A 13,004-nucleotide genomic window follows, 5' to 3' on the forward strand; every position below is an offset into this window, starting at 1 on the left:
AAAGTACTTAACACTATGCCTGGTACCATAGCTGGCAATGTGTAAAGGTTCGCTATTATAATAAGAGTACAAATTCAACTTTCATCTAGGTGGAATGTATGAGTTTCTAAAAATATATAAATGAACAAATTTGACTCAAGAATAGGTTAATAATTAAGAAAGAGTGAGAAATAAAGGCAAAGATTTAGGACAAATCAGCCAACAAGCCTGTTCTATAACATTGTTTTGCAAGAAAAGTGCTAAACCTTGTTTCAGCTGTTTCAGAGCATGGAAACATATAAGGAGTGCACTTCATTTTATTAGTACTTCACAGACATTGCTTTTTTTATAAATTGAAAGTTTGTGGCAACCCTGCATTGAGCAATTCTATCAGTGTGATTTTTCCAATAGCATTTGCTCCCGTTCTGTCTCTGTGTCACATTTTGGTTATTCTAAAAATATTTCAGATTTTTTCATCATTAGTATATTTGTCACTACGTTCTGTAATCCGTGATCTTTGATGTTACTATTGTAAAAAGACTGCAACTCACTGAAGGCTCAGATGATAGCATTTTTTAGCGATAAAGTATTGCACACTTAATAGGCTTCAGTATAGTGTAAACGTAACTTTTATGTGCACTGGGAAACCAAATAAATCATGTGACTTACGTTGTTTCAATATATGCTTTATTCTGGTGGTCTGGAACTGAACCCACAAAATCTCCGAGGTATGCCTGGAAGATGTGAGCAAATCAAATCTGGCAACATATTTTTTAAATACTAGGGAAAATCTTAGGAATGGGTCAGCATTAGGGAAAAATACATTGATGAAATTCAGTATCATAACAGATTAGGAAAAAAGAAATATATGTATATAGTTAGATACTATAAAAAAGAAATATACGTTACATAATTTTATGTATATAATTATACATATGTCATACATACACTGTATAATATATATTTCTTTTTTCATAATCGATATATATACATATAGTATCCCCCCTTATTCATAGGGGTTCGTTCTAAGATCCCCCAGTGTTTGCCTGAAACAGCGTGTGGTACCAAACCCTATATATACTGTTTTTTCCACCCATACTTCCCAGTGATAAAGTTTAATTTATAAATTAGACACAGTAAGATATAAACAATAATAACAAATAACAAAATAGAACAATTATAATAATATACTATAATAGTTATGTGAATGGGGTCTCTCTCAATTTCAAAATATCTCATTGTACAAATTTAATGTTTTTTCCATCTTAACGAGACACACACTGTGGCTGTAACTTTTATAGTTTGATATGTGACAGAAAAACTAGCATGAATTTTTTTCCTTCTTCACAGTTTCAAAGATAGATTCATTCTTACTGTAGATCTCAGCAACTTCAACATACAATGTTTTCTTTTCTTTTTTTTTTTTTTTACCAAGTTAAGAACTTTCACCTTTCCATTTAAAGGAAGCACTTTACAGCTCCTCTGGTATATCCGGATGGCCAGTATTTGATAAAGTATTTTATAAAATTCAACACTCAGCTTAATTAAAGACAAACAAATAAACAAAAATCTTAAGCTAATAAAGGGTATCTACCAACAGAAAATATCACACTTGATGGTGAAACACTAGAATAATGCCCACTCAGGAACAGCACAGGGACACCAGCTGTCTTCACTAGTATTCAATAATTTGCTAAAGGTCCTGGTAATTTCGATAACAGAAGACAATAAGAGAGATAAAGCATTTTAGAAAGAAAGGGACAAAGCATTCTACATTTGCAGGTAATACTATGACCTACCTGTAAAATTGAACAGCTTTCTAAACACTGGCAAAAAATTACGAAGGATCACAAAGGATCACTTTTCACTTAGGGTTCAGTTGCAGAAAATGGAAATTTCTCTAGCTGGTTTATTATAAATTATTAGAAAGCCTGGAGAAATCAGCCTCAGCAGAGGCTGAACTTCCAGGAATCATAATTCCTCTATCAGGATTGAGAAAACTGCCCACGAGGGTGGGCAGGAAACCACCCAATCAGGAAGCTGCTGACCACAGGATTACATGGCCTCTTATCATCAGAAAAGAGATTTTCAGATTCAGAAAGTTGCTGACCCCAGAAACAGAGAGTAATGAGTTGAAGGAAAAAATAACAAGATGGAGAAGAATATGTGTAGTATAATTCCACTTACCTTTTATTTATTTGTTTGTAATGGAGGTGCTGATGGATTGAACCCAGGACCTCGTGCATGCTAAGCATGAACTCTACCACTGAGCTATTCCCTCCTCCTCTATTTACCTTTTAAAGAATTAAATAACACATCTGAAGTGCCTGGAATGTAGGGTAGAATACAATCAATGGTCGTTAGCTATTTTTGAACTTTAGAAAAAGTCTGGAATGATACTGTGTAGGTTCTAAGCGCTACTGAAGGCTTTTCAATAGGAAAGTAGTCTGACTGGGTTTACATTTCAGAAAGATCGCTCCAGCCTCCGAGAGGAAGATGACTGATAACACCAGCTGGCGTTTGTTGAGTGCTTCCTAGATCCTAGGCATCGTTCTAAGGACATGACACATCTCACCTCATTTAATGTTCACAACCATCCAATAAGGTCATTACTATTGTTTTCCCCGTTTAACAGATGTGGACTTCAGGCAAGGGAGGCTAAAGAGCTTGCCAAGAAAGTCTTAGCCAATTACCAGTGAAAACATGTTTCAGATCCAAGCAGTCTGACTTCAGACCCCACGATTTGATGTCGACGCCTTTGACTTGAAACAGGAGACAGGGACACCTAACTCTATACCAGGTAGGGGACTATCGAATTAATATGAATCTATGTGACAGACCATGACGATATAGACATAGGAACAGTAAGGGCTGAGAGATATTTTGGTACAAGATAAAAAATGGAGTTTTAAATAGAGGGTAGGGGGAGCAAGGATAGGAAGGTGAAAGATTCAAGAACGTTTGGAGTTTCTGGCTTAGATAACTGAGGGGAAATTTGTATCGTTAGCCTGGATGAGGGGTAGGTGATGAACAAGATTTGGTTTCAGACACGCTGAGAAGTTCTAGATGCAGACACGTTTGCTGAGCAATGGCTCTAGTTTTAGGAGCTGGGAGACAGATGCAGTAGGTTTCAGGTACAAGCTCTTGTCTCTTTAGCTGTGTGACCCGGGGCACTTTAACCCTTCAAGTCCCAGTCTCCTCATCTGTAGAACAGGGTTACCAAAACTTCCCTGCCAGATTTTTGTGTAAGTCTCAAGTGAGAGAATGAACAGAAAAATATGTTGTTGGCTATTAAACACACACACACAAACAAACAATGGGATTTAAGAAGCCCTCGGTGCTTTAGTAAAAGAATTCAGCCTCATATAGATAAAGTGTGTCAATAAGGTCAATCCTTCCTGTACTTGGTTAACATTTGATCTCCTCTGATGAGTGTCAGCAGTTAGAAAAATAATGAGAAATCAAAATGGCTTTATGGATTCAAGTTTTTAACAAAATCTATATTTTCATAGTTTTTTTTTTAAATGGCTTGAATTGGCTCTCTGAAATCAATACACTGCATTTACAGAGATACTTGAGGAAAAAAGAACAGTGGCTTTTTTAGGATCAATAGTAAGTGACTTGATTCTTATCCAGGCAATGAGCAATCCAGGTTAACTCTTGGGAGCGGGGAGAAGTTGTGTTCAAAACTCAGGCTTGTTCCAATCTTGCTCATCCTCAAGGTCCAGCATCCCTGCCACCTTCAAGACAGAGTAGGATAGTCTTTAAGAGCACCGGCTTTTTTTAAGGGTACTTTTATTCAGGCAGAAATGGTTCATGCAGCAGTTTTATCACTTTTTAGCTCTGTGATTGCAGCAAGTTATTCAGCCTCTTTCAGCCTTAATTTCCTTAATTTGTAAAATGAGTATAATAAAATATCATAGCATAATAGATGGTGGTTGGGATTTTTTAAAAATACATGTGTCTTAGCTCAAGTCTCGCATCTAAGACCCTCAGGTGGAGACTGTGCACAGGAAGCTTTTTGGAGAGTGTTACCCAAGTCAGCAGCAGTGGGGTAGCAAGGGGTTCAGGACTGGACAGGGGGACATATTGCATGGGATGCAGTCACACCAGAGGCCTCAGCTGATTCCCTGGGGGGCTCTGGAGCTGGAATAGCCCTTCCAAGTTGTCTGGAAGTAAGTCAAAGAGCTGGTCCTCTGTCATCTACTAGTCATTGGAGGCAGGCTACTACCTCCCAAGAGGAAGAATAACCCAAGATGAGGCAAGGTTTTACAATTCCTGTAAACTACCAGCTGTCAACACCAGCCAAGAGCTGGAAGAACAATTCTAAAGGGTGATCTGAGTGGTACAAGGCAGCATCCACTATAACGTAGAAAAGAAGTCAGCCCTAGATTGTAAACACCACAGAAGTAACCACCTTCCCTGCTATTTGGTGCCTCTTCCAATGCTAGTTCTAAGCATATATTATGTGCTTAACAAATGTTAGTTGAATGCAGAGAAGATGCACAATGTGTTAGCTATGATGATGATTAACAAGCCTTCCCTGATACTTCCTGAAGGAAGGTATCCTGCACCCTCATTACTTGATCCTGTCTTTCTTATTCCCTTATTCTATTCAACCTTGCTATTCAATTATTAATATTCCACACCATTCCACAAAACATAAGCTAACTCCCTAATTTTATCTTCTCCGATATTATATGTCACTCTTTAGCTGAAAGAAGTAAGAAAAAGAGTCTCCTAATTTGAAAAGACACATGTACCCTAATGTTCATAGGAATACTATTTACAATAGCCAAGACATGGAAGCAACTTAAACGTCCGTCAACCAGTGACTGGATAAGCAATTCCAGTCCTGGGCATATATCCAGAGGGAACCTTAATTCAAAGAGATACATGCACCCCAATGTTCACAGCAGCACTATTTATGATAGCCAAGACATGGAAGCAACTTAAATGTCCATCAACAAATAACTGGGTAAAGAAATTGTGGTGTACACACACTGTGGAATACTACTCAGCCATAAAAAAGAATAAAATAATGCCATTTGCAGCAACATGGGTGGACCTCAAGATTGTCATACTAGATGAAGTAGGCAGACAAGGACAAATATCATCTGGTATCACTTATATGTGGAATCTTAAAAATGACACAAATGAACTTATTTACAAACAGAAACAGACTCACAGACATAGAAAAGAAACTTATGGTTGCCAGTGATGAGAGAAGGAGTGGATGAATAAATTGGGAGTTCAGGATTTGCAGATACTAACTACTGTATATAAAATAGAAAAACAATTATGTTCTAGCACAGGGAACTGTATTCAATACTTTGTAACAGCCTATAATGAAAAAGAATATGAAAAGGAATACATATATATATATATATATATATATATATATATAAACTATAGAATCACTATGCTGAACAGAATCACTATGCTGTGCAGAAATTAACACACTGTAAATCAACTATACTTCAATTAAAAGAAAGAATTACTCTTTCATTGTTAGGTCTTCCAGTAGACTATAAGTTGCCTGAGATCTGGGACCATGCAATGCCATTATCTGGAGGCAAGACCAAGCCAGGATGTGCGAACACAGGTAATCCAATTATTTACAACAAGCATCCGTTCTGACTGGCCTGGTCCATCCTGAATGCTCAGTATGCATTGCCATAGCAGTTGTCAAGAATTTTGAAAATCACTTCCGCTTGCCTTCAGGGCTTAGCACAGGTCCTGAAGAATAGTAGATACTTGTAATGGGCTGAATTATGTCCCCAAAATTCATATGTTGGTATCTTAACCCCCAGTACCTCAGAATGTGACTGGATTTGGAGATAGGACCTTTTAAAAGATGATTAAGTAAAAAGGAGGCTGTAATAGTGAGCCCTAATCCAATCTGGCTGGTGTCCTTAGAAGAAGAGGAAATTTAGACCCCAAAAGAGACACCAGGGATGACTGTGTGAGGACCCAGCGAGAAGGCAGCCTTTGGCAAGCCAGAAAGAAAAGCTTTAGAAGAAATCAAACCAGCCAACACTTTGACCTTGGACTTCCAGCCTCCAGAACTATGAAAAAATTAATTTCTGTGTTTAAGTCACGCACTCTGTGGTATTTTGTCATGGCAGCCTGAGCAAACTAATACAGTGCTTCATACATTTTTGATTGATATATTGGTTACTTAGGGCTCAGGAAGGTAAAGGGCAGAATTGATTATTTCATACACCATCCAACAAATATTTACCAACACTGCCATATGACAGGACCTGAGCTCTGTGCTGGGTAACATAACAAAAATAAATAAAATGTGGCCCCACGAACTTGTGAACTAACAGCAATTGCATTAGAGGAGTAAAGGAGAAATGTAAAATTGCTGGGACCCAGGAGGAGAGGGCAATGCCAGCCCAGGGGAAGGTTTCAGTCCGGTAAAGAATCCCAGGAGCCCAGCTGCATGATGCTGGAAGGGGCAGAATGACGCAGACAACACACCATCTCGAAGGCCTGGTATGTAGACTCCAGGCCATAAGGGACAAAGAGAACTTGGCCTTGCTCAAATCCGCCTTTCCAGATCCATCTGTCCCTGGGCTCCCGATAACTGGTCACCCTGGGGATAATGAGATGATTTGCAGTGTGCTGGCTCATTAAAGCTTTAAAGAGGTCTCACTGCGTAGAAACAACCCTCCCCCCGTGATCCAGCAAATTGAGTAGAGCGTCCAGTTGACACTGAGAAAGCACGGGCAACACATCCCGTTGCCTTGGCAACCAGGCCCTTCCCCAGTCTGTGATACTATCATTGAAAAAGAAAAAGCCACAGGCAAAGAAGGAAACTGGACATAAAGGCAACATTTGGCTTAATTAGCTCCATCTTAGGAAAGGGTCTTGGAAGAAATCTGGGGTTGGGGGTGCAGGGGCAAAGATGGGATCACAGGGAGATGAACTCAGTTGTAAACAACAGGAATTGTATCCAACTTTGAGAATTTCTTGGGTTCAGCAGTTCATCTTCCATTGACAAGGTTGCAGTGAGCATAAATAATTGAAATGGTTGCAACCCCAGAGCACCTCATTGGCTGAGTCCTCCCACCACCTCTGCAAGACAGAAAACTCTGGAGCCAGAGACAGGAGAGCCCCTGCCCCCATCGGGTATTTGAAAGTGGCTTGAGTTACCAGCTTGCGGCATTGCTGAAACTCCCACCCCCTTATACCCATCCAGAAGAGCTGAGACCACCAAAAGGACTGAAGGTGGTTATAAGGAGAACCCAAGGGTTCTCTTAGTTTAGAAAACACATTTCCCAGATTCCTCTAGAACCTAGAGACCCTCACTCTCTCATGTTTCAGTTCCAGTCTGTGAATAATTCTCTCTTCTCTTAAATACACTTCTCATATTTAAGACTCAATCCTTTGAGAGCATTGTATTCCCCCGCAATTTTTTTGGAGGTACTGGGGATTGAACCCAGGATCTCATGCACGTAAAACACATGCTCAGCCACTGAGTTATACCCCCATCAACCCCCTACAATTTTTTTAAATAACTAAAACTAGAGCAAATAACAGTGTATATGTTTCCCCCAAACATTTTTCTGGTCAAGTCACCCCTTGTCTTTTCAGCCTATCACCAGAATGTCTTTTTCCTTACACTTTAATCCAGTATTTCTGTTATAAAGTAAATGAATGAGCACAGACCAAGCTCCCGAACACGTCAAGAAACAATGATGGAGTTTAGCAGAAAATGGCTCATAGAAAAATTTTATGAGCCACAAATGTTATATTTTATCCTACAATGTAGGCGGCCTCCCTCCATCACGCCCCTGCCCCCCACCCTCCCCCAGATGCCTCCATTTCCCACAGACACTCCGTTGCTCATTAATCCAGCACAAGAGTTGAATTTTTCAGATGTTGTTTTACGTTCCTGGTCATTGTTTCTTATAAAGTCTTATGAGCTGACTTCCTTGAAGTCCAGAAAATTAATAAAATAATCATGCATGGGAATGCTCCTTTATAAAGAAGAAGCCTATTGTTTGAAGGGACAAGCAGGTGGATCCACAAAGGGTCAAAGCCACGCAAAATCAAACACTAACGCCAAGTTCTAAAACATTCGTATTCCCCTGACTGCAGTGAAAGCTAGATGCGTCCTAATGAAATCACTAAACACTTAATCCTTGTGCTTAGTGAAGGGAGATCATTGTTTCATCTCAGCGTGCTGCTTTAAGAAAGTTTTTTGTTTAATCTGGCTTCACTGATCCCATTGATTTGGGGCATGACAAAACCTCTGTTTAGAGCTAGACGTCTAAGAGAGGCAGCATGGCATGATACTGAGGACATAGGCTCTAAAGTCAAACAGATCGATGTGCAGGTTTCATTCTGGGACTTAGTTAAGATGCTTAACCATTCAGAGATGTAGGTGCCTCGCTGCCACGTGGAAGCAATCATATCTCATTGGTGGTGTTTGTTTTAAGAGTTAAGTAAGATTTTACTTCTAAAGTGCCTAACACAGCATTGGGCAGAGAAGACGCTTGATCAATTTTAGGAATAATGACCATAATAGTGACAAAGGGGACCACTACGATGACGATGATGGTGATGGATATGATGATGAAGGTGAGGATGGTGATGCTGAAAGAAAAGGACCAAGAGCAGCTATTATCCACCTGCACAATCCCACTGAACAGGCTCCTCAACTCTTAGAGTTAAAAAAAGAGTAAGCAAGTGCCACACAGCCACCAATTCTGAGCCAGAGTCAGGACAGGACAGGACAGGACAGGAGATCAGAGAGGGAGCTTTGATGCACATGCACACGCATGCAGATGAGAACTTCACCTCCAATAAATCAGCCTTCTCCGGGCAAGCCCCACCCCCAGCATGATGCAATCATGAATCAAAGCATCTATGGTGGGGTCCTTCCATAGACCTGTCTGCACCACAAGGCAGGCATCGCAGGCCTGGGCTCCCATCTTGTTTACGGATGCTTGGAGGGATCTGAAGCTCTCAGCAATTTCTCAGCTGCCTGAGACCAGGAAATCTACCCCAGTACAGTATTACAAAAGTTGATCTTTATCACCTGATTCATATTTGTATTAACAATTGAAAACACGAATAGTGTCTCTTTTTAAATATGAGATTCAGTGGAGGTTGGGGAAGAAGGAAAACCAAAGGTGAACTCTGCTATGAGGGGTGGTGGCAATAAATGTCACCAAGTGGGAAATACTCGAGCCCTGTTCCCAGAAACCGGGAGGCAGTAGCTCAAGGCAGAAAAATGACCATAATTGTATTGCTCAGAAGCTGACAGCACGCATAAATCTGGCACATTAAGCCCTGCCCGTGGATTCGCTTTCCAAATCGCATTTTGGCAGCATCCTTTCTGGGAGCTAGAACCCCCCTCTTTCTGCCTGGAGATTTCAGGTAAATTCCGTCCCTGCAAAAGGTCATTGTTTCAGGCTTTTGCTTGCTTTGCTTGTTCTTTGTTTAGGCAGCACTGAGTCCTACATTTTACCTGGTGAATTACCAGCCACAGGGAAGAAGGGCAGACAGTGTTTGGGTTGGGGTCTCTCTGCTTCAAGTGGCCATTGTGTGTGTGATTTCTCCCTGCTCCCTCCCAGACAAGTCCCATTTGAACCTGGGCTTAAGTAATAAACCTCAGAAAACCACTGCTCAAGCAATTTCCACATTACTAAGCCAGCCTTCTCAGTCAACTGGGCTTTAAGACTTCATTGGGAGATCATGCTGGTGTATACATGTATTTAGGAAAATGCATTCAACATTTGTCATGCTGAAGAAAGGATTGGACTGTGTCTGGGAAAATCTCTTTTTCACAGAGCAAATGCTGGAGAGAGAGGGAGGAATCTTAAAGTCACTTTTGAAATACAAAGACAAATTATAAACATTCCTTTTAGTGGCAAGTTTTACACTTTGGAATGCATTTTAAACCTCTGGATTTGGTAGCAATCAAAGCATGAGAGTACAAGATTCTGTATTTAAAAGGCCTCAGTGCTCTCAAGTTTTAAGTCCTAGCAGTAAAAAAAAAAAAAAAAAAAAAAAAATAGAAAAGAAAAAAGAAAGTTTCCAGAGAGACCTTCTCTGTTCAGAGGAACACTTTGAACATTACCATCCTCTGAATTTCTGTGTTGAGACCCAGGACCAAACACAAGGTAATGGTGGGAAGGCACCGCCGGGGAGTCAGATAGAGAAGCCTAGGGGGTCGGGGAAGGGGGTGGTCAGGCCCATCCCTCCCCACTGTACCATCTGCCCCTCACCAAGTCGCAGTGCCCCTCACCATCATCCCACAAGAGCATGATAACACTCGGAAACATGAGAGACCATGAAATAGAATAAGTGAATCCAGAAGGGTAAATTGTCGAATACAATTGCATGTATTCTGAGGTCATGTCAATACCACAGTTTGCTCAAGATCAAGACCAAAATGAAACATAAACCAAGAGTACTATCTCATAGAGATCTACCTCCGTCAGCAGGCCTGAGAACCAAGCGTGCCAAGAGCAGGAGAAAATCAACGTCCCATCCCCATGGCCAAACTCCCTCCACGTTTTTGTTCTGTTCAGGCCTCAGCTGATTAGTTAGGCCCACCCACACAGGGGAGGCCATCCGCTTTACTCATCCACAAATGCACCTGCTAATCTCATCCAGAAACACAGCCTCACAGACACACCCGGAAACAACGTTTAAACAGCTATCTGGGCATCCCATGGCCCAGTCCAGCTGATGCATAAAGTTAACCATCGCATCTGCCCAGAGCGGAAGTTACAGAAGGAACACTGCCAGCTTCTCCCCACTCCTTCACTCTCAAGTTCAAGAAAAGAGTAGGATAACTCATCTGACTGGGGAATTGGGGGAGCACTGAGACTCAGCTCAGGCCCTGCCAGGAGGCTGTATTTAAAAGCCAACCTTCAGACTCATATTCTCTGTTCGTCCACTTGGGTCCATGGGTGAGACACCAGGCACACTCCTCCCCTGTTCCTAACCGGCCTTACCTAGGTCCCAACCACGTCTGCTCCCACAGGCCCTTGCCCCTTTGCTCCGAGGCATCTTGGGAAGAATTCTGTTTCTTTCTACCTCTCTCAGTCCTAGTTCCTTCCCAGGGTCTCCATGGTCATTTATGCAGAGATGAATAAAAACATACTTCTCAGACAAGATCTTCCCCTCCTCGTTAATATTGCTCACCCAGCCCAGGCAATCTGTGTTTGAGAAAAACGCTGAACTCTTCCAAACCATGTGAAAAATCTATTGCTAAAATCCCAGCAGGAGGGGCTACAACCATTCCCCAGGATTTACTATCACTTAGTACATATTTTAAACACCAAAAGTACCATTCTCTTGTGTAGCTGGAAGTCCTTGACAGATGCCAGCATGGATGCCTGACATCAAAGGCAGCAAGCACTCCCACTGATCCACATTTTCCAGTAGGGAAGCCAGGGAGCTTCTGCATTTCTGTTCGGCTTAGTGACTTTGCTGGGATTACAAAGCCCCTCAAAAGAATTAGGTTCAAAACTTTAAAAAGCTCATGAACAGGGAAAAATAGCTTTATCTTACAGGAATATGGCAGTGCATTCATTTTTCATTGTTGCTATAGAAAGTTATCACAAACTTAATAGCTTAATAAAGAAAAACATGTTATCTTACAGTTCTGGATGTCGGGAGTCCAGCCCAGGTCTCACTGGGCTAAAATCAAGGTGTCACAGGGCTGTGTCCCTCTTTGGAAGCTCTAGGGAAGAATCTATTTTCTTGTCTTTTCCAGCTTCTGGAGGCCACCTACATGCCTTGGCTCACGGCCCCCTCTGCCATCTTCAAAATCAACAGTGTTGAATCTCTCCATCCATTCTTCCATAACCTCATCTCCCTCCTACTTTCCTATTCTACGTCCCTCTCCCACTTATAGGAACGGTTGGGACTACTTTGGAAAATCCAGCATGATCTCCCTACTTCAAGGTCAGATGAACAGCAACCTTAATTCTTTATACAGCCTCCATGTAACCTGACACATTCCACGTCCCAGGAATTAGGACATGGATGTCATTGGAGGACCATTATTCTGCCTTCCATAGGCAGGTAACATACAAGAGTAAAACAGGCCAGACACAAGCCCAAAACTAGACACTAATTTTTATGTGAAATCTTTTGATACTTAAACATTAGCAGCCAAGTCAAGTTAAACCCAAAACATTGTCCAAGTCAGACCCCTCTGGTGGCCACGTTTGCTGTTCGGCTCTAGTTTGCAACCTCTGTTTTATAGCATAAGGGCAGCGATTCTTAACCTTTTATCCACCTCCAAAAGTCCCTTTTGATTTCTCCTACTTAAACTCTCAGGTTTTAAAAGATCCAAACAAATAAATAAATAAATGCTATTTACTGAGTAATGCTTTATTTTCCAAAATTTTATTAATCAAAGAAGCAGATTAACATCTATGCTGTTCTGTAAAATAGGGCTTATTACTAATAAAAGCCAATGTAAACTGAGCACTTACTAACTGCCAGGAGCTGTGTTAAGTGCTTTCTAAGCATTAACTCCCTGAATCCTCACAATTGCATGAGATCAAGACTATTATTTCTCTCATTTTTATCAATGTGAAAATCAAGGCTCAAAGAGCTGTGTCCCCAAAGTCACACAATCAGTGAGTGGCCAAACCGTAATTCAAACCTAGGTCTGATTGCAAGAGCTGCAGTTTTAACCATTATGTTATTCTTCCAATAAACTCCTAACAAAAAAAAATAACAAGATGGTTTCATGTGCTTGTACCACCTGATGGTGGCAAATGGATGTGAGTTTCTTTGGGGTGTTGAGAATACTATGATTTTATGTCACTATTCCTTTGGCCACCACAGAGGACCATCCAGGAGTAGGATTGAAATAATTCAAGCAATAGAGGGGTGACATATAGATACCCTTCCATCAGATGAAGAAATTGCCAAGGTAATCTGAAAGTTATCACTTCACTTGAAAGAAATTCATAATAGATTGGGCATCATACACAGGAGACTTCAACCATGCAAGAAAAAAAAAGTCTTAAAAATGAATT

At 40.9% G+C, this 13,004-nt stretch overlaps 1 protein-coding gene across 4 annotated transcripts in view; it reads right to left on the reverse strand.

Moving 5' to 3' along the window:
* Positions 1-13,004, reverse strand: part of QDPR (quinoid dihydropteridine reductase) — a 93,712-nt gene that overhangs the window by 16,688 nt on the left and 64,020 nt on the right. For 2 of the 4 annotated variants that reach the window (XM_032494510.1, XM_032494516.1), the window contains exons 7-8: positions 3,612-3,719; positions 649-713 (exon numbers count right to left, since the gene is read on the reverse strand). In XM_032494510.1, coding sequence (XP_032350401.1) covers positions 649-713; positions 3,612-3,719 — 173 coding nt within the window. The remainder of the gene's footprint in view (positions 1-648; positions 714-3,611; positions 3,720-13,004) is intronic. The other 2 variants (XM_032494522.1, XM_032494527.1) reach the window with 1 other exon arrangement.

The sequence above is a fragment of the Camelus ferus genome, chromosome 2 (assembly GCF_009834535.1).
Source record: "Camelus ferus isolate YT-003-E chromosome 2, BCGSAC_Cfer_1.0, whole genome shotgun sequence".
NCBI classification, from domain to species: Eukaryota; Metazoa; Chordata; class Mammalia; order Artiodactyla; family Camelidae; genus Camelus; species Camelus ferus.